This window comes from Poecilia reticulata, chromosome 6, assembly GCF_904066995.2.
Source record: "Poecilia reticulata chromosome 6, P_reticulata-male-v2, whole genome shotgun sequence".
In the NCBI taxonomy this organism is placed as follows: domain Eukaryota; kingdom Metazoa; phylum Chordata; class Actinopteri; order Cyprinodontiformes; family Poeciliidae; genus Poecilia; species Poecilia reticulata.
Window position 1 is genome coordinate 12,577,688 of NC_088835.1, and position 27,830 is coordinate 12,605,517.

Here is a 27,830-nt window from a genome sequence, read left to right on the forward strand (position 1 = left end):
AGGCTGCCGGGGGTCTGGTGGGGGGGGGGCCCTGGGAGCCCACCGGATCCTCAGAAGGTCTGCTGGGGTCTGACAAGTTCTGGTCCCGGTGTCTGGAGGTTTTCATCGGTGGTTCTGGTTGTGGATCATGTTGCGGCTGCGGCTCGCGGTGCTGCTCGGTGAGTAAATGTGACTCGGTTCTGCAGAGGGTTTTTTTTCCCCAGACAAGCCCTAGAACTCAGTGCCGGTGATCTGACCTGAGATCAGCTGCAGCTTGGAAACTTTAATTTTCTTCAACTTTCAGTTTCAAACATATTAAAAACTCCATGGAAAAAAAAAGAAAAAAAAGTTTTCTGGAACGGGCTCGGACTGGTTCCGAACCGGAACAAGGTGAATCCTGACACAGATGTTTTCAATCAGGGACAAAGAGAAAATTTAAACGACTTTAAAATGAAACTTCAGAGAGAGTGGACACAAATCTTTGGAGTGCTGAAAAATGTTCAAGAAACTTTTTTCCTCTGTCGGCTGAGTTTAGATCAATTAATCTGTTCGGTTTGAAACACTGATCTGAGATTAGAAGAGGAAAAAATGATAAAATGTTTAAATCAGCTGAGTTCCCAACAAACTTCAACGTTTTTAAGTGGAGTTATTTTCACAGCTTTTATGCACAAATATGCATAATTTTTAATGACCCTACTCAGGTCTTTGTATGTTTTATTATTTTAACATTATACATATTTTTTCTTGTATTATTCTTCTTTTTCTTTTCATCAACTTATTTTATTATTTTTGTACAGCACTTTGGTGCAAATTTAAACCTGTTTTAAAGTGCTATATGAATAAATTTGACATTAAGTTGACTATTAATGTATATGTTTTTACATGCTGCTGATTGAATTTTCCCACTGTGGAACAAACAACTATATTTCTACTCTAAATCTGACCTGGGGTCAGTCTAATGGAGGATAAACTGGGTGTGAATAGAGAGATCCGTCTTGTTGAAAAGAGTTTATACATAAATCTGATCTCAGAAAATTTTGATGGAGCAAACTTACATTTTATTCAGCTCTTGTCTCTGCTTGGTCTTTTAAATATTCAACTCAACAATTTAAAAGAAATTCCTGACCTGAGATCAGTCTGATGGAGCAGAACCTTATGATGCTGTCTGAAACTCAGACGCGTCTCTCCCCTTCTCCAGTAATTTTAGGTGCTAGATTTCTATTGACCAATTTAAACTCAGAGCAGGTTAGAAGGTCAGTGGATGTAATTGTAGTGGCCAGCTGTAAATGCATCCACCTTCATCCTGCTGAGTAGTATCTGCTCCTCGTCTTCAGACTATCATCTGCTTGAAAGAGCCGGTCTGAATGTAATCCTGGCTCGTTCTCTCAGCTCTGCAGGTTCTCACCTGCGCTCAGGAGGGCGGAGACTCACTGGGCGGGGCCCCAGATGACCTCAGCCTCCCAGAGTTTAGCGATGTTTGCACTGAAGGCAGCTGCTACCCAGCGACAGGGGATCTTCTGATTGGCCGAGCTCACCAGCTGCTGTCCACCTCTACCTGCGGACTGAAGCGTCCAGAACCGTTCTGCATCGTCAGCCACTTGCAGGTAAAAGACAAGTTTGATACTTATTTTGCCCAAATGGAGTTGGTCCTTCAAGGTCGATGAGTTTAGGTGCCGCTCTGTTGATCTGATGGTTCCAACATCAGGACACTGTAACACCAGTATCCTTTGTCACACCAACCGGCCTCATTCAGTCTCGCACTATGACGAAATCTGCTCTACGTCGTGACCTTCAGTCTTGTTGCCCTTTGTCATAGGGGAACAAAACTTGACTTTCACAAAGATGGACATGTATGTGGACAGAAATAACGAGTACAAACCAGGTGCTAGGCCAGTCTTAAAGTTAAAATTCATGGTCCAGGTTAAACTTTTAACTAAACTACTAAGGATTTCTATTAGCTTCTTAGTTTGAAAATGAATGAATGAATGAATGGGCTTCTTTGAAAGATTTGAGGGCTCTAAAGTCGGTAAAGGAGCCTCTCTCACCAGCCCGTTTGAGTCTCTTGGGAAACAACCTGCAGTTTCTGACCTCCTGCAGACTTTCCGCCTGTCCCTGGGATGGACTCTCTGTGTGTTTGGTTAAACTGTGTGTGTCTGTGTTACAGTCTGTGGTGTTTCCTGTGTAAAACGATCTCCCTATAAGGAGGCCGAGAGTCTGGCTGCGGGCAGATGTTTATCCAGATGTTTCAACAAACAGAACAGCGAAAAGGTCCAACACTCTCCATCCAATCTGATATGAAACCAAACCTTTCTGGGACTTTTTTTTTTGTCAGCATAAACTGTTCGTACTAACCCTATTGTTGGTTTCAGGTTCGATTGCATAAACTGTTTGAACCTGATATGTTAGTTTTGAGTTTTAGACTCTCAGTTGGTGTCAGAAGGGTCAAAGGGCAAAGAAAATATAAGCAGCAGCTGTGGCTTAGGATGTGTTTGAGGTCTGGTTCTGCGTTTTTGAGCAAAGCACTGAACCCCACGTTGCCTCTGGTGCACTTTTCAGAATGTTTGTGATGGAAAAGCTCTTTGAGCGAAGACGATAAACATCGGATCAGGAAAGTCTTATTCCAACAAATGAGGTAAAGCAGTGACACATGTAGAAACCTCCCAGCTTGAAGGTGTTGCTGAAGGTTTAGTTTGTTCTCAGGAATCTTTGCTTGAAGAGTTTTATCTCCACTGACCACCAGCAGAGAGGAATCCGAGGAATTTAACTCCCTGTTAACTCTTTGCCCTCCCCCTCTTGTTTTTTTAACCAGGAGGAGAAGAAGTGCTTTGTGTGTGACTCAGCAGCACCATATGACGATGAGCTGGCCAATCACAACCACAGCCACCGAATTGAAAACGTCGTCACCACATTTGGCCCCAACAGGCTGAAGACCTGGTGGCAGTCCGAGAACGGTAACGATTCAGTTGTGTTGTTCTGTCGTTCAAACAGAAGATATGAATGTCTGAACCAGGTTTCAACCTCACAGATGGAGGTCAAAGCGTGTTTCTGCAACTGCTCAGATGCTTTACAAATTAAACGTCTCCTGTAATACCACAGTGATGCCACTAGGGACAGTCTAACAAAAAGTGGCTCAATCTGCTTTTGTTTCATTGTGTTTAGGTCTTTAATAGGCTTTTAATTTTCAGGACCGACTTCTGAAAAGAATCTGTTAGGAACTTAAGGGAATATTTATAGTTTCTTCTCTGAGTCAAGCAGTTTGCCTACAGTCTGACTGCTGGGAATGAGAATTGAAATGTCCTGTTGTTATTGAGCTTCACTAACAAACCATAAGAGTCCTTGAAAAAAATTGCCTATTCGATTCCCTCCCATTTATCAATAATACTCTCTTGAGGAGAATTTCAGTCTGGTTTCCATCCCCATCGTCGTACGGAAACGGGATCTGAAACAAAATCCTCAGGGCAGCTGGTTCTAGATCATTACCTATTCTGAATCTCATCAACTTATCTCCATGGCTTTGTACATATTTAGATCAAAACCTTTTACGTTCTCATTATTATGGGCCACTAACTAACCTCTATGTTGTACCCTAGGTCTCCTTATGTTCACCATACAACTGATTTCTCTTGATAATGTCTTCTGTAATTTCAATATAACTTCTCCCTGACATATCGACGAGCTCTTCCCTCCAATCTACCCGTTTCTGAGTGTCTTTAAATGTCTTGTGGACACTTTGCTAAGACAGTTGGTAGGATTTCAGTATTGACATTTCCACCATAAGTCCTTCTGAGTCATTCTAGACATTGCTTTTTTCGTACACAGCTCATAAAAATAACAGTCTACTTAAATCATGTCCGTCTTTTGCTAACACCTAGCTGTATTCCCATATTTAATCACTCCACCGTCACCTCCTCGAACTGCAAATTTCATCTTGGTGGCACTCTCTCTCACATATATTAACCTCAGTGAGTCCAGAATACTATGGCCTGTATCACTACTAAAACTCAATCCACTACTCATGCCACTCCAGTTCTTCAAGAACTTTATTGGCCTCCTGTAGCATGCTGTATCTATAATGTTTCTTCAACAACCCATGCTTTGTTATTGCATGAAAAGCAAGAATGTTGTCACTGAAGTGTCTATCAGTAACCATGTTGGGGCTATTGACGATCACTCAACATTTGAGGTTGGTTGTTTCATACAAACTGACTTTTATTTGTGGCTCTTCAGGTCTGGAGAATGTCACCGTCCAGCTGAACCTTGAAGCCGAGTTTCACTTCACTCACCTCATTATGACCTTCAAGGTGAGCTCCTCACACACCAAAGGCTTCCTGGCAGTCTGAGTTACTGGAGATAGAAATCAGAAATTCTGAGAAACTGGGTGCTGAGCCCAAGTGGGGTGCCATCCAGCAGGAGGTGGAGACATCTGATTTGATGAAGCAGAGTTCAAGTGTTGATGCTGGTGTGGTAGAGCAGATGGTCAGAACCTTTGAGGAACCATTAAAATGGTCCAGATCTTTATGCTTCAACCCGGCTCTATTTTTAACTTCTGCTTCCTGCTGATTTCTTGAACCAACAATAAGTAGAAATATGGCCATGCCAGCACTGCTGATTATTGGATGAGCTCATTGTTTAGCTTATTTAGACAGTCAGATGAGTTTTGGACGCGTCATCTTTACCTGTTCTCTTTCATCAGACGTTTCGACCAGCTGCCATGGTCATTGAGCGATCAGCGGACTATGGAAAGACCTGGCAGGTTTACCGCTACTTTGCTTACGATTGTGAGTCGTCCTTTCCATCAGTTTCCCATGGTCCGATGAAGAAGGTTGATGATGTCATCTGTGACTCTCGTTACTCGGACATTGAGCCATCCACTGAAGGCGAGGTACTGTAGCTCCTGAAAGCATTTGGAGGCAACTGAAGGGGCATTTCAGTGTCCTTACCTGATGATCTGTTACTGTGACCTTTTGGTGCTGCTTGGTTGTTAGATTGAATGTTAATTGTTCTTCTTTTAGGTGATTTACAGAGTCCTGGACCCAGCATTTCGTATTGAAGACCCTTACAGTCCACGGATCCAGAGTGCGTCTCCTTGAATCAGACAGTTTAACCGGAGTCTCAGTTAGCTAAAGGTTATTGATCTGTGATTATTGCCTCTTTGTTCAGACTTGTTGAAGATCACCAACCTGCGGGTTAAGTTCACCAAGCTGCACACACTCGGAGACAACCTGCTGGACTCTCGGATGGAGATCAAGGAGAAGTATTACTACGCCATCTATGACATGGTGGTCAGAGGAAACTGCTTCTGTTACGGACATGCGTCTGAATGCGCCCCTGTCGAGGGAGCAGGCCAGAGCATGGAGGGCATGGTGTGTCCTCTGGTTTTTGCCTCCACAGAATCTCTTAGCACAGTTCAATTCAGTTTCAATTCTCTTTGAGTATGTAATGATTATTAATTATCCGTCTTATGTCTTTTAGGTTCATGGTCACTGTATGTGCAACCACAACACTAAAGGACTTAACTGTGAACAGTGCGAAGACTTTTACCACGATCTGCCCTGGAGACCAGCTGAGGGGCGCAACACCAATGCCTGCAAAAGTGAGTTGAGTCCTCATGGTTCCATACTGGTGCAGAATGGCCTGCATGGCTGTAAACTGGTCCAGAAGAATCCACTTGTGTGTAAGCCATTTCCATTTGTCTAAACCAATACAGTCTCTGTAGCTTTAAAGTGGTCCAATAATGCCCATGTAGATCTCCAGTGATCCAAAGTGGCTTCACTGATCCGTCACTGCTGGTCCACATTGAGCCACTCATTCATTCTTTATTGGGTTCTGATGATAATTGAGATGTAAGTTTATGATTCTGCCAGTGGTCAGAATCACTTCATCTCTTTACTGTCTTAATAAAATCGAAACGGCTAATAATCGGATAAATCTAATCTGAAATGGCTTCTATGGCACGTGTCAAACCCAAGGCCCGCAGGCCAATTCTGGCCCGCTGTACCTTTTTACCGTATGTGGCCCTCTAGACTTTGAATTACATCAATAAGTCCCTCCAGTTTTTCACAAGTCCTCAAAATTCACACAAAATCAACAGATTCCCACGGTACTGCATTTTTTCTTAAAGTTGGTCAAAATGTTGGGTTTAATTGACTGTTGTCTCAGCCTTACTTGGTGTAAAGTTATAGTCCGTGATTTATATGGCAAGTAATAAAAAGCCACATTCAACCTCGTATGTTAGCGCTACTATCATAATAATTTCTTCTAAGTATTTCTGAATTGGCACCACAAAATCTGTGATTTTGATTACGAAAAGCTACAAAAAGCAATCACAAAATCCTGGAGGGACTGCTACTTATTAACACTTTAACTGTTAAATGGGTTTTATCAATACACTCTGGCCCTTTAAGAGCATTCAGATTTTTGATATGGCCCAAAATGAAACTGAGTTTGACATCCCGGTTCTACGGTGAACTGGACATCAGATTGGTGATGAAAGCTCCTTCTTGTTCTTCTTCTTTGCTTTTCAGAGTGTAACTGTAACCAGCACTCGGACTCGTGCCACTTCGACACGGCCGTGTTCATGGCCTCTGGAAACGTCAGCGGAGGAGTTTGTGAAGACTGTCGGCACAACACGACTGGACACAACTGTGAGCAGTGCAAACCATTCTATTATCAACATCCGGAGAAGGACCTCAGAGACCCAAACATCTGCCAGCGTGAGTCTACCTGTTTTCATTCAAATCTAAACCCGTGAAGATTTTGAAATGACACCAGAGTCCAGCTGTTTCCTGAAGACTCTGAGTCGGTGCAGAGTTCTGACTTTAGAAAGAACCAGGATCCTCTAAGAGCCACAAATCTCAGCGGGGCGTTCAGTTTCTGTGCTTTTCATTTCAAATGCTCTTTTGTCTTTGTAACATGATATTATATTCTCCGCTAAAGTCCTGAGTCCTGATCAGATTTCAGACACTCAGACGTTTTCATGAAGGGAGATGAAAGGATGAATTTAAGACCAAACATTTAGGAATGTTTTCATGTTGGAGGCTTTTGATGTGGTTTCATCCAGGCTCAGACCTGCCTCACAGATCATCTTCTCACCTTTGCTCAAACAACAGAATCACACTTTTAATCGTCCACGTCTACAGCCTGACGTCCTGATGATCACACTGAGGCACATATGGAAAAGCATCCAGAGATTTAGTTTTGAACATTTTTCCATGTCAACAGAAGGTTTCCCCTCTTGCTGACATGAAGCTAGAGTTCTGCGCTGCTGATATTGACTGGTTTGCTGCGATTTGCTTGTCTGCAGCCTGTAACTGCGACCCTGTGGGCTCCCTGAATGGAGGAATATGCGACGGATTGACGGATGTCCGAGTCGGTCTGATCGCCGGTCAGTGCCGGTGTAAAGTCAATGTGGAGGGGGAACGTTGCGAACACTGCAAACTGGCGTACTACGGGCTCAGCGACGAACCGGAAGGCTGCAAAGGTATGAAAGGCTCACATGAAGGCTCAGCTCATTGATTGTTTCTCAGAGATCCTCACAGACAGAACAGACTCACTGATAAATCATTCACATGTCATCAGGCTGAACTGACTTGAGATGCTTGATGTTGAAACAGGGTATAAACATTCCCCTTTTTGGGTCCGAAGAGTAAAACCCGAGGTAACAAGCGTCAGAACAAGAGGACATGTAATTTCCTAGAGGTTGTTGAAACCTTTCTGTATGGAGTTTGCATGTTTTCCTTGTACATGTAAGGGACTCCAGCTTCCTCCCACAGTCCGAAAACATGACTGCTACCTTAACTTGTCTCTCTCTATTGTCCTCATGAGTTTGAGCATGGATATTTGTTCTGTGTGTTGGCCTGGCGACCTGTTCAGGTAACCCTGCCTCTCTGCGATCCTACAAGAATAAGCGAGTACAAACAATGGCTTTGATACTATGAAGATACCAACGGAATTTTTTTATAGAGTAACCAAAGGATCCCCAACACCTGTAAAAGCCTTCATGCAGAATAAATGAACGAGGTTATCTACCTGCAGAATAATGTCCATTTATCTTTTAGAAAGTCTTCATTACCAGTGAAGTTAAAATAAAATCCTGTTGGAGGAGTTTTAGTCTAAATGTTGCCAGTGTGAAAGATGCTGTCCTAAATAGTTTTCTGATAACACAAATATAGAAATAGAAATATCCTTTATTGTCCCACCATGGGGAAAATAAATGAACAAGATAACATAGCATGAACTTGTATCTGAAATTTTAATGCTTGGATGAACGTAAGTGGTTTGAAGTACCAATATTTTAGATTTTTATTCCTACCATACATGTGCAGTGAGCTTAAGAGTTTTAGATCAGATTTTTATTTTCTTGTGCATCTACCAAAACAATGTGGGTTCTTCTCTTTGTTTTGTTGTCCTCTGAAATATCCCACATCATGTCTCTCAGATTGGGAGAACAGACACCATTCAGAAATACGCCATGCTCCAGAGAAGGTTGGAGTGTTTGCTTAAATGGTGCGCAAAGATTTCCAATGTGGCGCTCCCAAACTAACGTACATTTCTCCCCTTTGATGGATGCAGGTGTGACGCAGTGAGGAGTTTTTCTGGTCAGGAGGCATAGCTGCAGATATCAGTCAGATCATCTATGATCTATGTGACTCGCTGAACATAAATGAGTCGGTGTGAAAGCAGATCCGCTTGGGGGCGGGGGGATAGATTCTCACTTCTTCTGACTTTTACAGACGTTTCCTCACTTTCTCTCAACATACAGTAATAGACAGGAGATGCAGAGGGGTTGGATCTGAAGAAGGAACCTGTCATAGGTTTATTTACACCCTAATGCACCGACACACAGAGGCAAGGTTTTAATGAGTTTGCATAGGGCTGTGGACTCTTTAAGTCAGTGATCAACAGTGGTGGAGAAAGTACTCAAAAAATTTACTTAAGTAAAAGTACAAATACACAGACAAAAATGTACTTAAGTAAAAGTCAAAGTACCACATTAACATTTTACTTAAGTAAAAGTAAAAAAGTCCTGGCTTTTAAAAATACTTAAGTATTAAAAGTAAAAGTACTTGCTGAATGCATCACCTAATCGCTAATATCATTAAGTGTACCAAACGTATTTAATTTCAATACATCAGAAATTTGCCATTTTAATGAACAATACCACAGATAAAGCATGTTTTTGTTGTGTTTACTCTGTAACATAGTTTCAACTTAGATATGTGATTCTATGCATCATAATTTCAGGGATGGAAACATCTTGTCTCCTGTCCTAACATAACATGAACTTCACTTTTTTTGCCACATATTTATTTTGGAAGAAATCCAACTGGCAGAGGAGGACATGGAACCAAGGAGCCACGTAGCAGAGTCGTAGTCTAGACCACTGAACCCAAGACCAAATCAAAACCAGCACCCCATGCTACATGACAATAAAATTAAGTGCACCTATCAAAACTGCTTCTCAAATTGATCTGAAAGATCCACATTCCCATAAAAACACCTAGATATTAAATACTTAGAGCTGAAATAAATTTAACCAGTGACAATTCAAACTCTTCTTCATTCTGTTTTGCTTTCATCTCTGTGCCACAATACACAGAGGTCTCCTGCCATCCCTAAAAAAATAACACCCTGGGCGGTTGCCCATATTGCCAATGTCAGAAATAATAATTGTCTGCACCATTAAACATAGCAATTAACAACGCTCAACTATGAACACTGTCCAAGGCCCAATAAGCAAGAAGTAACCAAGCAGGAGGAGCACCGTGACTGTTCTCATCCTCCCTCCTGCTGCAACGTCTTCCACCATGACAGGTGACGAAAACAAAGAGCAATGAGCATGCTCTGCGTTCTTACGTTCTTGTTTTATTTATTCGCCAATTAAATATAAAGATATTTTTAATGAAATAAAATAGCTACTGCAGTGTACGCAGAGCATTACAAGAACAAAGAACGGCTCTCAGTGAGGCTTCAGCACTATAGGACTTGGTCAAGATCCGTCCAGAAGAATCGGATCGTTCCTGAATGTCATATTACTATATTGCACTTTGGTCACAGCGTTGTCCCATATATGCAACACCTCAGTCAACACCTCCACACAGTAATTCAGTGCATGAGTGGCAACCTTTTTTCATCGCAGATGCAACATGTGTCTCAGTCAGTACAGCTAGCTTTGCTAGCATCACGTCCACAGATCTTACCTTTCTTTAAGCTTTCCTTCCAAGTGACGTTAAAAATTGGACGAAGTCCCACCGTCTGTGAAAGCGAAGCGCTGCTGATTTTACATGTCGCCATATCTTATGATTTATGCAGCGCTATTATATTACTGACGCTCAGAGGAAACCACTGCGCATGTCTGGAGCTCCGCGTGCGAGTAAAGGTGGAGCCGATGGGTGACAACAGACACTGAGTCACGTTATTGATCGGATTTTACGGCGCCACCTTAAATCCCTGAACTTCACATTTTAACGGAAAAAAAGAGCAACGCGACTTGGATGTAACGAGTAACGCGACAGTTTTGTAGAAATGTAGTGAAGTAGAAAGTACAGATACTTACTGTAAAATGTAGTGGAGTAAAAGTAGAAAGTCCCCATTATTAAATCTACTTAAGTAAAGTACAGATACACGAAAATTGTACTTAAGTACAGTACTTCGTTACTTCCCACCACTGATCAATTTCTCCCTGGGATATGTCAGGAAACAGAGACTGAAGTGAATGAAACAACAGAAATGACTAGATGTGCTAAGCACGGTGTTGGTAGTCTCGTGGTTTGTTGCTGCTTTCCATCAACAACGACTTTCTCTGAAACATCAAAAATCAGCGATCTTAGGAATATACTTGTGAATAATTAAGGATGTCGGAGCATCGGCGAAATCTCCACAGAACAACAAAAGACTGCAGGAGAGATAATCAGGATTCTGGGGAGCAAAACATAATTCTTAAATCCTGTATTTCAAACCTAGACAGAAGCAGCTGCTACTGGATACATTTAGGATGTAGACTGGGACTGATGAGTTGTGATGGTTGCAGCGTGTACCTGCAGTCCCCTGGGTACGGCTCCGGGAGGAAACCCGTGCGACAGCGAAACGGGAAGCTGTTTCTGCAAACGTCTGGTGATCGGGCGGGACTGCGACCAGTGTGTGGTGAGGAAAATACTCCGGTTACTCTGCACTCAGTCAGATCGCGGTCCTCAGAGGTGGCGAACTAACGCCAGAGAGACACGATCTGAAATAAAACGGGGGGAATTTCAGTCAGAGACACTGGAGGATGTGTAACTGGGCGTACTGCTGGGTCTGCAGGATGAACACTGGGGACTCAGTAACGACATGGACGGCTGCAGACCCTGCGACTGCGACCTGGGAGGGGCTGTCCACAACCGGTGAGTCCATTTTAATACACCCGCACCAATTATTAACTCTAGAAAAGAGGAAGGGTGGGAGAGTTTTTTTCATAAAGATGGATTTTCTGGATGCTAACCTTCAGGTTTAACGCTGCAGCAGAAGTTCTGCTTGATCTGTAAACACCACTCATTGTATCATGTGGTTTAAGTGGATAATACGAAACCCACTTAAGTATCAGTTCTTAAAGAAAGGCTCAGTTTTTATCCATGCAAAGAGAAGGTTTTATTGCTCTTAAACACCAAAATGTACCTTCTTTTACTCATTAAGCAAACAATGTCAGCAAAGAAGAAAAACAGTCCGCAGACACGCTCTGTCTCTTTAGCTAACACACTTCTCCTTGGCTTTCACTAAACTGATATCAGCCTCAGAAATCTTTGTCCCATTCCTCACTTTCAGTCCAAGTTCTCCCTGACAAACCTTACATAGACTTTCATGTTTTTCTCTTTTCATATCTCCCACTGAGGTAACACTAGTTCATTTTCTGATTATACGGACATATCAACAACAGTAACACTCTTGCTGATTGTGACATATTTTGCGTCTTATTAAACTTCTTGTAGCATCTTATGGTCAGACATGTTGGATGACCTGTGCATAGTGGCAGCTGTTTTAAATGCAGCTCTCTGTACCGTGGAACAACTGGTTGCTTGAAACCTCGACCAGACCACTATCAAATGAAGGCCACTAGAGTTGGGAAAAAAAATCATTTAAATAAACAATTGGGAGCATTAAGCTGCATTCCTGAGGCTTAAACCGAGTAAAATTTAGGGTAACGATGTTCAAGTTTAGCCATTTTAAGAGGAAATCAATAGGAATCTCACCAGGAATCAATGTTGTTGTTTTTTATACAAAAATTTAAAAGCTCTTCAGTTTTTTACTTTGTATTTATAACTTAAATTTCTCAGTGTTTTCAAAATTAATGGCTCATATCTTTAAGTTCAAATTTGCTAAAAAACAAAAACAAAAAAACAAGCTTCTGGGTGTGTGACTGATCATCATGGCTGAACTGATGAGACGGGATCACAGACCAAATGTTTGACTGTACAGTTCAACCATCAAGAAGGAGATAAAATTGCTGAAATAAATCAACCTCCCTGACGGAAACAAGCAGGTTTTTGTTGCGACAAATCAGTTTGTGTGCTCGTGTGTGACTTCCTGTCTGCAGGTGCGATCAGGTGAGCGGTCAGTGTGTCTGCAGGGATCACATGTTCGGCCGTCGATGCGATCAGGTGGAGTCCGGGTTCTACTTTGTTGCTTTGGATCACTACACCTACGAGGCTGAAGACGCCAAGTTTGGACCTGTGAGTTTAACCTCTGACCTTCTTATGTGACGAAGGAGGTTTAATCCTACGTCACCTCTGGGAAATGAAAAAAGGTTAAACATTTAAGAAAAAAAACTTCCTAGAGTTCTAACATCTACTTTAAAGTTGATTCCTAAAAAGAAAAGAAAATATTTGCAGCAGGATGAAAAAAAAATGCGGTAAATTCTTGTTAGTTGTTTTTGTTACAGGATCTTTAAACTGAGACGTTTTAATTTCTGAAGCACTAAACATGGAATGAAAACAGAACTGTTTCTCTAACTCGTTTTCCTCTGTGTCTATAGGGAGTGACGATGGTGCCCAGACCCCACCCTCATGACCGCAGTCCCACCTGGACAGGCGTCGGCCTGGTCAATGTCCCTGAAGGAGCCTTCCTGGATTTCTCTGTGGACAACATCCCTCATTCCATGGAGTACGACATTCTTATCCGCTATGAGCCTCAGGTGAGACTCAACCTGTTGGTTTGATACCGCAAACCAGGAAATGCTGGAAACCCGTGGGATGCATCGTCAGTCAGGAAGATGCCGTTTCACTTTGCTGTGACGTACTTCTGCAGCTGCCCGACCAATGGGAGGAGGTTCTGATGATGGTAATGAGGCCTGGACCAATTACAGCTGACAGCCGCTGCGTCAACACGGTGCCAGACGACGACAACCAAATGATCTCCCTTCATCCCAGCTCGCGGTGAGTGAGTGAACAAAATGGAGCATGCAAAGGAAACCAGTTGGAAAGACCAGGAGATCTTGAACTCTAGCATTCAGTGCTGGATTTGGCTAACTTTGGAAACCCCACGTAAAAACAAAAAACAAGTCAAGTAAAACACCAAATTCTGGTTTATTGTTGTTCTTTTTAAAGATGGGATTAAAAGTCATGAGTGATTGAAGAGTACGCTGACTCTGCGTCCACAGGTACGTGGTTCTACCGAGAGCGGTTTGTTTTGAATCTGGGCTGAACTACACGATCCGCCTCAGTCTCCCGCTCTACTCGGCCCTCAGCGAAGTCCACTCTCCGTACACGCTCATCGACTCGGTGAGGAAACTGTTCACCTTCTCATTTCTGACCTTTCTTCCACTCAAAGAACCCACCGAGTTCACTGACTGAGTCATTTACTCAGAGTTTATCAGTGGTCCATGTCGTGCTAACCGGACTGAGACTGCAGGTCTGCGCGTGTTCTGGACCTCCAGCTCAGTGTTTTTCTCCCCGTCCCTCAGATCGTGTTGATGCCGCACTGTAAGAACCTAGAGATATTCACCTCCTCTGTGGGAGGGGACGCAAGCGCCTGGGAAACGTTTCAGCGTTATCGATGTCTGGAGAACAGCCAGAGTGTCATTAAAACTCCGATGACTGACATCTGCAGGAACTTCATCTTCAGCATCTCTGCCCTGTTGCACCAGGGAGCTAAAGGTACTCGGCACTCTGAGGAATGTCTCTACTTAACCCCGGACGCCGACCTTTGACCCAGCCCAATCAGGCTGACTGCAGGAATTCCCCTCAGGGTTTGACTTGAGCTCGGCTCTGATTCAGAGGGGATTATTCCAGTCACACCTCAGAAAAAACCAGGAAGAGATGCATGAAAACATTTTCAACAAGAAAACACTGTAAAAAAAAATCCTAGCATACATTTTTGGTTTAGTTTTTAGTGCAAATATCTTGAAATAAGACAAAGCTAACCTACACATTACTTTTCAGTGAAATTTCGGAGCTTGCTTTAAGTTGAAGATTCCTTAATATTGATGAAAAAGCCCTAGCTGTAAGTAAAACAATCATCCAGTGGAACAAGACAATTTTTCTTATAGTATTGGAAAAAATGTCTTGCTGCAATGGCAGATTAGTTTACTTATAACCTGTACTTTTTCAGCAATATTAAGAAGTTATTGACTTAAAACAAGCTCCCACATTGCGCTGAACAGCTAATGTTTAGCTAGTTTTGTCTTATTTCAACTGCACTAAGACATTTGCACTAGAAACAAAAAAAAAGATTTTTTGTTTTGCAGTGACGAAAAACTTCAGATTGACTTTTGTTCAAAATATCAAGATATTACTGATCCCATTAACAATGTTTCTCCTTTCCTCCCTTTTTGCATGCATCTGATTTCATCGCCTCTTGTTCTCCCACTGCCTCCCTCACAGCTGCTTTAACAGTGACCTGTTGTCTTTGCTGATCCCTAAAAGACTCATCAGCGCTCAGCCTCCAGCTTCTCTTCCTCAGCAAGACTCGACTTGTTTCCTCTTTAAATTCCCCTGAGCTTGTAAATTCTTCGCGTCTCTCCCGGGATGTGCAGATTTAGTGTTTTGAGTTGTCCCTTGTGTCGGACTCCTGTTCTCTAGAATGCCAGTGTGACCCCCAGGGCTCCCTCAGCACAGTGTGTGACCCCAGCGGGGGCCAGTGTCAGTGTCGACCCAACGTGGCGGGCAGGAACTGCGACAGATGCGCTCCGGCCACGTTTCAGTTTGGACCGAGCGGCTGCAAAGGTCAGACACCACTTCTTGAACAAACAACTTGTCAAATACGGATCTTTAATGTGATAATCAATAAGTGCAGTAAAAGGTGCAGCAGCTGATAGTTTCACACTTCTACACTGCTAAAGCAAAATGTTACCAATTATTTTTGGTCTAGTTTCTACTGCAAATATCTTGGTACACTTGAATTAAGACTAGGAAAACTTGCAAGTAACTTTTTAGTAAGATATAGGAGTTTGTCTTAATTCAATAATCCTTGATATTGATGAAGAAGTGCTATTTGTACTGGCAGATTAATTCACTTTTTATATGGGAAAGATGTCTTGCTATAATGAAATAATCTTCCAGCGAAACTAGCACTTTTTTAAAATTAATATTAAGGAATTATTGACTTGGACAAGCTCCTATATATATTGCTTGAAAAGTTACTTGCAAGTTATTTTTGTCTTAATTCAAGTGCACTACCGTATTGGTACAGTAATATGTTAGTACAACATGCACATATGTTTGTACATATGTACTAACCTACACAATAATTTTCAGTGAGATGTAGGAATTTGCTTTAAGTTGATGATTCCTATTGCTGAAAATGGGAACTAATTGCAAGTAACTTTTTAGTGAGAGATAAATATGTTAGTACACTAGTATATTAGTGTATATGTATTGCTAACATACACTAGACCAAAAATAATGCTAGACCAATTATTTTTGGTGTAGCAGTGGAATCTAGACCAAAACTAAATGGTGATATTTTGTGTTTTTGCGATGTGGCTGGAGTTCTTGACGTTGTTCTGTGTTTTGCAGAGTGTGCCTGCGACCCTCAGGGGTCCCAGAGTCCGATCTGCGATCAGCTGAGCGGTCAGTGCGTCTGTGTCGCTGGCGCCTACGGACGGCAATGCGACCGCTGCCTTCCGGGTCACTGGGGCTTCCCGACCTGCCGACCCTGCTCCTGCAACGGACACACGGAGAGCTGCGACGCCGTCACCGGCCGCTGCACCGCCTGCCGGGATCACACCACCGGACACAGCTGCGACAGGTGCGCCCAGGTGACCCGCAGGGACAGCATCTGGTCTCGTATCGGTTCCGTCTGACCTCACAGATTCTTTCCCACCCGTTCAGGTGTCTGGATGGTTACTACGGCGACCCGGTTCTGGGTTCAGGCGACCACTGTCGCCCGTGTTTGTGTCCCGACGGCCCAAACAGTTTGCGGCAGTTCGCAGGAAGTTGTTACCGTAGCGACACCTCAGAGCAGGTTGTGTGTGTTTGCAGCCCAGGATTCAAAGGTGGGAACTTTATTCACTCTGACAGAGCAAACAAACAAACAAACAAACAGAACTTAAAACTTTCTCCAAGTTTGTCCAAATCCGTCAGGGAAATTCAAACTGAATATTTTTACATAAACGTCACCTATGCGATTCTATACCTAGAAATATTGTGTGAAAACTAAATTCTTTCTGTACTTTTTAAAGAAACACATTTGAAATTTAATATACAAACATACAAACTCACTATAATCATCACCACATAATCTAAATAGTTCTCAAATTCTTTGAATTTTAACCCCTTAAATGTCAGCTCTAGCAATAAGACTAAAAAAATGCTTTAACAATTTTTTTTTGTTTTATTTTTGAAGGGGGTCTTGGTAAATTAGTTTGCAACATTGATCTGAGCTCATTTTTATATATATATATAAAAAAGCATCACCTGTTTCCCTTGAAAACAAAACCATTCTTGAAGATTCCCAGAGAAATAAATAGAGATACATTTTTCCAATCTTTTTCTTTTTCTTGAGTACCATTTCCCATCTTGTACAAATATGAATTTGGGAGTTTAAAAAATTTGCTACAACATTGATGCTGATTATTAACTTGACTTTTGTAGAAATATTGATTGTGATTATTTTTTGTGCAAAGTCGTATAGACGTTATCTTAAAACTGATTTTTCCACCTCTGGCATTTATGCAAATGAAGCACATGTTTATCTAATAAAAAAAAACAATACATTAAATTTTGACATCATGTGAACACAAAGTAGGGCAAGACATTAAACCAAAACAGAAGCTAAATGGTAATAGTAGTGTATTTTAAAACATGATCAACGTAAGTTTAGTTTAGAGTATTTCATTTATTTGCAGGAAATAAATTATTATGGTTTCCACCAAAAAATGCATTAACAGAATCAAAATGTTTTTGCCAAATTGAAACGGAGAAATTCAGAAATATCAGGACATTCAGTATAAAAACAATCTGCTGGGGGGAAAAAATACTCCTTTATGTTCTGTAGCTTCAAGAGGATCTTCTGTTCCTGCATCTTTAGGGTCCAGAGGAGTTCTTCTGAAGGTGTACAGTCAAAACCCGAGATCGTTGGACAACAAAAAATATATTCATTTTATTATAGTTTTGACAAAACTAAAAAAAAATAAGTTCCTAGCAGTTGGTTCAGAACAGAAGTCATAAATCCAAAGCCCGGTTATTATCAGACAAATCTGTTCAGCAGCAGAAACGTTTCAGCTGCAGCTGAGGAGGAAAAGCAGATCCACTTCAGAATAAAGACGAGCACTCAGTCCCAGAACCTGCCACAGTCACCAGGAGGATCAGGGAACCAAACTCACCAGTTCATGCTACCAGAACTCTGGTTTTCTGGCTGCAGCTTGAAAGCATCACAATGCGTCTGTGAGAGACCTGTGTTTATTTGTGGCCTCGGTCGGTTCATCACACACCACAAACATTCACTGACATCCAGGAGGTTCATAAACATCCTCCCAGTCTGACCAGCGACTGCTTCCAGACCGGACAGGAAGTCATGTGACCACTGGGCGGGTTGTTCAGGATGAAATCCAAAGTCTTGCTGCAGAACCTCCGATTGGTCACAAGAACTTTAAAACGTGTGTTTCTGTGTCGGCGTTGCTCCTCTCCTCTCTGTTTTCTATGTGCATTTCATGCATGACTTTCTAGCAGGTCCGTTAATACTTGTGTTACAGAGGAGGGAGCAGCTCTGAGCTCCAGATGGTCCTCTGAGGGTTGTTTTATGATCCTGACTTATGGTCCCTGCAGACGTGAAAAGCTTTTAATTTGAGGAGAAGCTGCTCTGTTATTCAGTCCGATGGAAACTCTGAGAGCGGGGGATGTGTTGAGACGTCAGGTCTGTTATTAAAGCAGGAAATAAGATGTTGAGGGTGAAATCAGCTGCTGACAGAGGCGTGAGTCACCAACTTTCTTTGTTTCCATCTGACAGCAGAAACACGGGCTGAGAGGGGATTAAATGTCTGCATGTCTGACCTAATCTCATCGCTTCTGGCAGGTTGCTTTGATGAAGGACTTTCCTGTAAAGTTGACCAGAGTAATACTGATCACAGCTTTACCAACAAAAACAACTGAAACCAGATGTTTACTTACCCTGTATTAATTGATGGATACATTTAAATCAGATTAAACCTTACCTGTTTTAGTTCAGCTCAACCAAAATATTTCTATTTGCTAAATTCAAAAACAATCAGATGATTTTTTTTTTTTTTGAGAATTTAGTTTTTTACGGTTTCTTTAAATTAATTTCCTTGGTAATTTTTACCTCCATGTAAAATCTTGACGACTGAAATAAAAACTGAAACAGCTGCACAAGGAAGCAGATGTTTGTCAATGGGGTGTTTCTCCATTTAACACAAAACTCGAATCCATGACATCATCGTCTGCGCTTCCATAAACTAAGCAAAGTTATTCAACTGAATATAACATTAAGTTCAGAAGGTGAAGATATATTTTGAGAAGCTTGTGGAAGAATCCCCACTCAATTTGATCAACCTGATTCCCCTAAAATAGAAGTTAAGACTGGAGATAAATGACTATCTGTGTCTTTTTGTACATTGACTTGTTTACCTGTATGAAAGTAAACCAGCTTTATTTTTTCAAGAGAAAACGGCAACAGGAGAAGGAGGATTTTCTTGGATGCAGTGTGTCCAAAGATCAGGCTGGGGGCCGTTTGTGGCCCTTGAAGAGATTTATTTTACGAACTTCAGAGGATTTTGTTCTCTTGGATAATGACATAATGAATCTGTTTTTATCTGTCTGTGAGAGTTCATTTTTCTATTACAGTATGTTCTCTTGAACCCATTTTAAAACTCTGCAGAGATCAAGGACGCTGATGATCGGGTTGTTAACCAAACCTCCCATCCCCTGCAGGTGCTCGCTGTGATCAGTGCTCACCTGGTTACTATGGAAACCCCGAAGAGGCAGGTGGCCAGTGTCTCCCGTGCCAGTGCAACAGCAACATTGACATGCTGGACCCGGAGTCCTGTGACGCCAGATCTGGCGAGTGTCTGCGCTGTCTGTACCACAGTGAGGGTCCGTCCTGCCAGAACTGCAAACTGGGTTACTATGGCAACGCCTTGGTTCAGGACTGCAGGAGTGAGTGAAAGCGAAAACTTCCTCCACACCTCACAACACAACACAGAGAAACCAGTGTAACTGAGACAGAACTAATGAAAACCAATTGGTTAAAAATCCAGTATGGACTGGCTAAACATGAAAAATATCAAATGTATAATGTGAAGCAAAGGGTTATTGTTGCTGCTATATTTTGTTAAATTAAAATTGCAAACAATATTCAGATAAGTTTTTTTTATTTTTTTATTAGGAAACCGACTCTGTAGCCAGAAGTCAGAAAGCCAAGAAGTGAAATAAAAAAAAAATATAAAGTAGAAAAAAATTCAACATAAAAATGAAACATTCAGCTGAAACGTTGCTTAGTTGCTGATGAACTGTCCATAATTCTGTTTTGTGACCACAGAGTGTGTCTGTAATCAGCTGGGCAGCGACGAGTCCAGCTGCCAGTTCTCCACCGACTGCCACTGCGACCGCAGCAGCGGCCAGTGCCATTGCAGACCCAACGTGATTGGTCAACGCTGTGACCGCTGTGCGCCCGACACTTGGAACATGGCCAGCGGCGCCGGCTGTCAGAGCTGCGACTGCAACCCCGAGCATTCGTACGGGACGACCTGCAACGAGGTGAAGAGCTTTTCTGCTTCACTGAGGAAAATTCAGACTGAAGCTTTGCTCTCAGTTGTCAGACTTTAAGCCTCAAATATTCCCATCCTTGATGAAGTGATTGAATATTAATGGAGATGGTTGATTTCTCTCAGATCAGCGGTCAGTGCTCCTGCCATCCTGGCTTTGGGGGAAGAACTTGTAACGAGTGCCGAGAGCTGTTCTGGGGAGACCCAGAAGTCCAGTGTCATGGTGAGTTTCACTGGAAATGGATCAGTTTGGCTTTTAAAAGTCTGTTTACAGAACATCTAGTTTTATACTTCCTTTGCTGCTGAATTTCTGAGTTGTTCATAACACCTACACACCAAAGAAATATATCATTTTTGAGAGGAAAATATATATTTTTTTCGTTGGGTTTTTTTTTTATTTTATGCAAGGTAAAAATGAGTTTGCATGTGTGTGAAATAAGTGCAACCATAAACAGAGTTCAGACTCTCTTAGATTAACTATTTTGTCATGTCACATAGTTCAATCGATTTAAAATTTGCAGATAATCTCTTAGGTTTCCTGTGAACGTCTGAATGACCAGAGGAGATATGAGAGGACGTGGTGAAATTCTTCAGTTCTTCAATTTTTGAAGAGAAACAAATGTTGTTTTCTGTGAAATCTAGGATGAAAGCAGTAAATAAGAGTCATGGGTGAGTCCTAAAATATAGAAATAAATTCAGATCCACTGCTAAGACAGCAATGGTGTGGCAAGAGAAGAGCATATAGCGAATCTCCAGACTGTGGTCTGATAAACATCTGCAAAGAGTGCTGAAAATTCAAGTTGCAGCCAAAAAACAGACATGATTCAGAGTTTCTCTGAAGAGGAGTGGATTAAAATGACACACAGACCAATTATGAAGTCTCATATGGTGGATTTTTTTCTTAATTATTGTTTATATTCTGTGTGTGCATTAAAATGAATCTAAAATCAGCAAGGATTCAAATACTTATATAACCAACTTAAAGTGTTCTTCAAGAGCTTTTCACCCAAAATCCAAAACCAGGAACCCAGAGTTCAGACGCATTTTTAATTGCCCGTTAAAAACAACAAAAAACCCAAACTACTTCGTGGGAATGTCTGTGCTCAAAGAACGACTCTGCTGCAGTCGGATTGCATCCAGATGTTCAACGAGCTTCAAATATTTTTGCACCATGTAAACAGGACCAGATTGATCAGAACCGCCACATTACTCAGAAATACACAAAGAAGTTAAGTCGGTCCTTCACGCCAAAGAGTCGATGCTGAAAGTGAAGAAGCTTGTTCTTCAGGATGTAAGGATGAAAAGGAAGAATTACAAGCATGAAGTTAGCTGCAGCAGGAAGACACAAGTGTTGCAGGGACATATTATTACAAATGCTCTTAAAATCTGCACTTTGTGAGAGTCAGCGGTACATTTTGGGTCTTTAGTTTCCGACTGCAGATTGGAGTAGAAAAGTCCTGGTTTGTTGCTGTTAGTTTCTACATCTGAAAGCAGCTGTTTCTTAATTTGAACCAGATACAGAAAAACCAATCATTGGGTTGGATGATTGAAGTTTTAAGAAGAAACATGGCACACTTGTAATTTAATAATTAGGGTGTGGTCACACAGTGCTGTGGGATACCGTCCCATTCCTCAGCCGGTGTGGTTGCATTGGTCTCTCCGGGAAAAACGACACATCCAAACTCAAACTACTACAGCTCTTTTTCAGACCTGTTTGTTTTTTGTTTCATTTAAATGTTAATTGTTTAATTTATTACTGATATTAAAAATAGAAAAATGCACAAAGTTTTTCCATTCTTAATTGACTCTTGCGTATATCCACCTTGGGGAACCAGAGACCCGTACTTCCGATGTTGCTCAAGTCCTCATGTTACCAGGTCTTTCTTCTTCTTTTACCTTTCAAGTGGGTGAAGTTATGTGAGAAACTGGTGGATTTCAGCTTTTCAGAATAAAGTCATGGCCGTTTGTCTCCTCAGCGTGCGACTGCGACCCTCACGGCACCTTGGAGCCGCAATGCAACAAAGTGAGCGGCCACTGCGTCTGCATGGAGGGCGTGGCCGGGCCTCGCTGCGACGTCTGCGCCCGTGGCTTCCACGGGACCTTCCCAGACTGCCATCGGTGCCACCAGTGTTTCTCAGAGTGGGACAGCGTCATTGGTCAGCTGACCAATCAGACACACCGACTGGTCAACAAAGTCAACTCCATTAAAGCCAGTGGAATCAGCGGACCGTACAGGAAGCCTATAGAGAGCATGGAGAGAAGTGCTGCAGACATCCAGAGCATCTTGGACCAAGATCCGGCCTCGCAGCCTCTGACTGAGGTCCAAAACCTGCTGCAACAGGCCAGGTAGGTCAGACGGGACCCGATGTGAAAATGTCCCAGCTGGATGTGAACTCTGATATCCGTTTGTGTCTCAGCGACCTGATGGCAGCTTTGAGCCAGACCATGAACAACACCGAGGAGACTCTGGATCTGGTGGCTGAGCAGGGCTCTGGCATTAAAACCCAGCTGGACTCTGTGACGTCGGATGCTCAGAAACTGGAGCGAACGGTCCAGGAGCTGATGGACCAAGTGGAGTTCATCAAGAACTCCGACATCAGAGGTAAAGACTCGCAGCACAAAGCTTGTAGAGAGCTGTTGAACACGATCCTTTCAAAATTAAAGTACTAAAACTTACGAGAAATGGGCGGTAATCTGTTTGGCGATCAGAACTGGGTAAATTAAATAACTTTAAATGTTGACACTCCCTGATTAAAAGGTCTTTGCAACATTAAATGATATTTAGACTGGATCAGATCCATGTGCTTTGTCTCCCCCTGCAGGTCAATCCCTGAACTGATTACATTTGAGAAAATTGGTTCTGTGAGGGAATGGCATTTCAGACCAATTTTTTTTCCTTATGATCATCATAATTTGTACCAAAAACGCCTCAGTTATTTTGTTATAAGCATGGAGATGATGATCCTCTCAGATCTACACAATGTAAAGTCTTTCTGTTACCAGGGGCAACAGACAGCGTCACCAAGTACTTCCTGCAGTCTCAAGCGGCCGAGGCGCGAGCAAATGCCTCAACCATCAACGCCGGCAGCCCAGTTGAATCTTCTGCTGCCCTACGGCAACTTACAGAAGACAAAATGAACCAAACCAGGGAGGAGTTTCTGGAGAGACAGTCTGAGCATGCTGAGAAGCTGGACAACCTGGCAGGAGAGATGGAGACTTTGGACCTATCAGTGATCAGCTATAAGGTAAAGCATCTGCAGATTATACAGTCTGATTTATGTGTTACAAATAAAAGCAGGGTTTTTTAAAAGTAAGATATTATGATGATATCTATTTATATCTTATCAAATGCATTGGAAAAACACTTCAATTTTATTTTACAGGTAAAAACATAAGGAAAGATAAATCAAATGTGTTACAGAAAGTGGGAGAAAAAATATGAAGCTGTTTAAAACAAATGAATGTCTTGCAAACTCAACATTCACAGTTTAAACTGAAAATTGGTTGAATATTTACCTCTAGTGTGAACCACTGAGCTGATTTTATTGATGGTTTAAGTCCTGGTTCCAATATGTTGCATGGAATCAATCTAACTCCTGGTAGTCCAGGACTATCGTGTTCCACAGATCTTCTGTATTAGTTTTATTTTGTTGTAGAAACAAAATGTGTCAAATCTCCTCCCACCTTCAGTTTTCTATTGGTATAAGACCCGTGGATTGTACTGGTTGCATCATAGCAAACCAGTACAATCTTGAACTGCATCTTCAACCAAGACGCTGCTTTTCTATTTTTAGGGATCTCGTCTTCATAAAACACCCATTTCAAGGATATTTCCTTTCCAAGCATAAAACAACATGATCTCTTAACATATTTTTGATTTCTTCAGATAACTTAAGATCTTGGTAGGGTCAACTCCATAGTATGTAAATCAAACCTTACAGTCCTGCTGCTCATTTCTGTATTTTATTCAGAAAGTTCTTGTTTTTCACCAGATTTAGCATTTTATTGTTTGTTTTTTATGTCCTGGGTGGGTTTTTGCAGACCTGTGGCAGTCCATCATCTGGCCAAGACTCCTGCTGGTCTTCGCCCTGCGGCGGTCTGGGCTGTGTAGATCCTGAAGGTCAGCCCAAGTGTGGAGGAGAAGGATGTGACGGTGCAGTGACAGCAGCCAACAGCATCCTGATGAAGACTCAAGAGGCCGAGCAGGAAATCATCAGCGCCATGGCAGAGGTGGAGCAGCTCTCCAAGATGGTAGGTCTCTGGAGTCCTGGTTTGTGGTCTGAGCTGAACCGTGAGGGCTGTCTTCAGCTGGAGTCTCTCCTCAGGTGTTGGAGGTGAAAATGCAGGCGGATGAGGCGAAGCTCAGCGCCCAGAATGTCCTGATGAAGACCAATAGAACCAAACACAAGGTGGATCAGAGCAACGAGGAGCTTCGAAGCTTGATCAGACAGATCAAAGATTTCCTCACACGTATGTTTCCCCTTCTTTAAAGCAAGATCTCTATGTGTTCCTGGTGTTCAAAACCAGCCCTTGCGACATCATTTTAGGCAAAACAAGATACTTGGAGACAAAACCAAAAAGCTTCAGTCGAATATAAACTCTCATGGCCTTTCCAGAGGACGCTGCAGACCTGGAGAGCATCGAACTGGTGGCAAATGAAGTCCTGGCCATGCAGATGCCGACCACACCGGCTCAGCTGCAGAACCTAACGGACGAGATCCGACACAAGGTGGGAGAGCTGGGACACGTGGAGGCAATCTTACAGCAAAGCGCCGACGACATTCAGAGGGCAGAGACTCTGCTGGACCAGGCCCGCCAAGCCAGGTGACCCACTTCAAAGGTTTTTCAGAGAACTTGGTGAAGACACAACAGGATGCGGGTGGTATATTTGTTTCGCATGGACATTAAATGTACTTTTCTGTTGTTGTTTAGTAAGCAGGCGACGGATACGAAGGACTCTGCAGAGAAAGTGAAACAAGCTCTGGAAGAAGCCCAGAGAGCTCACACAGCTGCCAGCAGCGCCATCCAGCAGGCCGCCTCCGACATCCGGACCACCACCAAGCTGCTCTCCTCCGTCAGTGGCAGCTGCCGTCGATATTTGCCTCAACATACCTTCAAGTCAGATCTGATTAAAAAAAAAAGCACATATTGTGTTTTCAGGTAGAGACGGAGACGGCAGATGCAGAGTCAAAGCTGTACAACGCCACCCAGAGGCTGCAGAGGCTCGAGCAGGATGTGAAGCTACTCACCGATAAATCCGCAAACGTTACTCTGAGAACCAAGCAGGCCAATCAGGAAGCCGCAGACATCGGAAGGATCGCAGAGGAGGTCAAAAAGGTGGGCTCAGCCGTCTGACGGTTTAGTCTTTTCTGTAATTCTGCCTCTGCTGTTCTGACGCCCTTGTGCATGTTGTAGGAGTTGGAGTCGGAGGTGAAGCAAAAGTACAGCGCAGTGGAACAGCTGATAGATCAGAAAGCGGTGGGCGTGGCCGACGCTAAGAAAAGGGCGGAGTCGCTGCAGAACCAGGCCAAACAGCTGCTGCTGCAAGCCAGTGACAAGTTGCAGCTGCTGAAAGGTGATTTCACAAACATGATATAAAAAATGATCCAGTATGCCACTGAGTCAACATATTTCACTATACCTTGACACTGTTATACTTTATTATTAAAAGAAAATCTGCTCTCTTTGGTTTTGTCAAAAGTGGTTCAAAGAGAAGTGGGGGGGGGGGAAAATTATTGATGTATAAAATGAAAGGTTTTGGGATAGTCCATGGTTTATATAAGTCAGATCTAACGTTTCATTTTTCTAATTAACTGAAGTGCATTCATGTATCAGTCCTCTAATAGCATATTTACTGAACTTTTTCAGCAAAGTCCTGTCATCAATGGTATCAAAAGCTTTTTCTAAAGTCTATAAATATATTTATAAAAAAAAAAAGTTTGTCTATTCCAGCAGATTTTTCTTCAAACATGTAGAGGTAGAATGATTCTTGCAAAACCCAAATTGATTTCTACATAAAATGTTGTGTTTGTTAATAAACTGATCTAATCAGGCAACAAATAATCCCTCTAATTTTAAAAACGGAATACTTAAAGGTCACTAATTTGAGAAAAGAATGTTTTTCACTATTTTTATAAAGTGAAATATATATATATAATCAAATGAATTATTGATTTCTCTAATCTCTTGGTTGTAAGGGATTTTCTTACAAATAAGGGATATCATTTCTTCATTTTGTATTTTGGAAAGAAATATGAGATTGTTGTCAATATTTTTAATCAATCTTTGTTTTGGAGATATTTGGTGCAAGTCCTGGACCAACATGTACAGAAAAAAATTTAATTTGTCTACCATTCTCTTTTTCTCTAAAATTTCAGAGCTATCTTTAACAAAATCATTTGTAGAACTTGTTCTTCCTTTGAGTGCTTATTTATTTTCCATTTATTTCATTTATTTTCTTGGCTTATAATTTTTTTTAAGTTACCCAGAAAACACAACAGATGTCTGACGGAAAGAAAATGTTTTCTTGTTTCAGATCTGGAAAAGTCGTATGATGACAATCAGCGAACTCTTGAGTTGAAAGCTGAACAGCTGGTTGAGATGGAGGCAGCAGTGAAGAAGCTGCTGCAGGAAATCAGCCATAAGGTCACGCTCTACAGCACCTGCTCATTTTAGACCCATCGCATCATCATCCTGAGCCCAGTTACAAAAGCATATCCACCTTTTTATTACTTCAAATCTGTTTTATTTGGCTCTGATTTGTTTTTGGGGGGAGGCCAACGACTAGAAAGTTGCTGTGCTAATCCATGTTTAAGTACAATTACTGATTTATTCAGAAAAGACCAAAGAGTTTTTCATATTAAAAAAATTGTTTTTGTTTACTATTCTATATTTGATCTTTTAGTTAATTTTAGGATTGTTGCCAAACATATTAGCTTTAATATGAATTCCATTGTAAGACAAGTAAGATTTTTCTAAAGCTATTGTCTACAAATTTTAATCGACTGATTTCATTAACTTTGACTGAATGAATCAGTGGAAGAGAGAATAACTTCTCAAAACGAGAATGTTTTAACCATCTGACTGCAACCTGTTCTTTTACAGTTGTTCTGTTTTACCAAATCGTATCTTTAAAACCCAAAATAATTTTAATAAAATGTTTTAAATAAGTCATTGTGATGCAGTTGTGCATTGAGGTGTGTTTATCTGTTTGCGTATTTCTGTGTATAACAGAATTAGTTATAATACATTCACATATTTTATAATTTACCTCATTTGTCCTTTACCAGTCATTCAGAAGTTATTTATTTATTTCTAAACATTTTGAGTTAAAAAAATTCACCTTTAAAAAGAAAAGAAGCTTAAGGCAGGAGCCATGACTGAGAAAACATTTTGTTTATTCTGGTCATTCTTGTCTTTTGTCCCTCTAATATTAAGCAGCAGAATCATATCAACAGAGTAATTTACTCAGTTCATGAGAAAAGAGACAAAGTAAAATATTCTCCCTTGTAGCTCAATATGTTTAAAAAATAGAATAAAAATTGTTTTGGGTGTATTGGAAAAATATGTAATATCCCTCAAATATATAAAAAAAGCATAACAGTATATCATAATAGTGATTCTTTGGTCTTCTAAATTTCATTTATTTGTAGTATTTAATAGA

General features: G+C 41.6%; 1 protein-coding gene across 1 annotated transcript; it reads left to right on the forward strand.

Moving 5' to 3' along the window:
- lamb1a (laminin, beta 1a) lies at positions 1-27,338 on the forward strand. Its single transcript, XM_008411807.3, has 33 exons — positions 1-158; positions 1,369-1,583; positions 2,789-2,930; positions 4,207-4,280; positions 4,673-4,861; positions 4,992-5,055; positions 5,140-5,342; positions 5,452-5,572; positions 6,504-6,692; positions 7,283-7,459; positions 11,009-11,121; positions 11,278-11,357; positions 12,545-12,680; positions 12,983-13,141; positions 13,255-13,382; positions 13,607-13,727; positions 13,910-14,102; positions 15,027-15,170; positions 15,963-16,194; positions 16,278-16,441; positions 19,335-19,559; positions 19,942-20,159; positions 20,294-20,390; positions 22,144-22,513; positions 22,585-22,769; positions 23,171-23,412; positions 24,209-24,418; positions 24,493-24,637; positions 24,784-24,991; positions 25,100-25,241; positions 25,328-25,504; positions 25,583-25,742; positions 26,703-27,338. Exons 1-33 carry the CDS (start codon positions 128-130, stop codon positions 26,840-26,842), a joined length of 5,394 nt encoding a protein of 1,797 aa, XP_008410029.1. The 5' UTR covers positions 1-127; the 3' UTR covers positions 26,843-27,338.
- The last annotated feature ends 492 nt before the right edge of the window (positions 27,339-27,830 follow it).

Coding starts and splice junctions, on each gene's coding strand:
- lamb1a (XM_008411807.3), top strand. CDS start 128: ATGTTGCGGCTGCGGCTCGCGGTGCTGCTCG. Junction 13,383..13,606: donor TCCCTTCATCCCAGCTCGCG/GTGAGTGAGTGA, acceptor CTGCGTCCACAG/GTACGTGGTTCTACCGAGAG. Junction 16,442..19,334: donor TTGCAGCCCAGGATTCAAAG/GTGGGAACTTTA, acceptor CATCCCCTGCAG/GTGCTCGCTGTGATCAGTGC.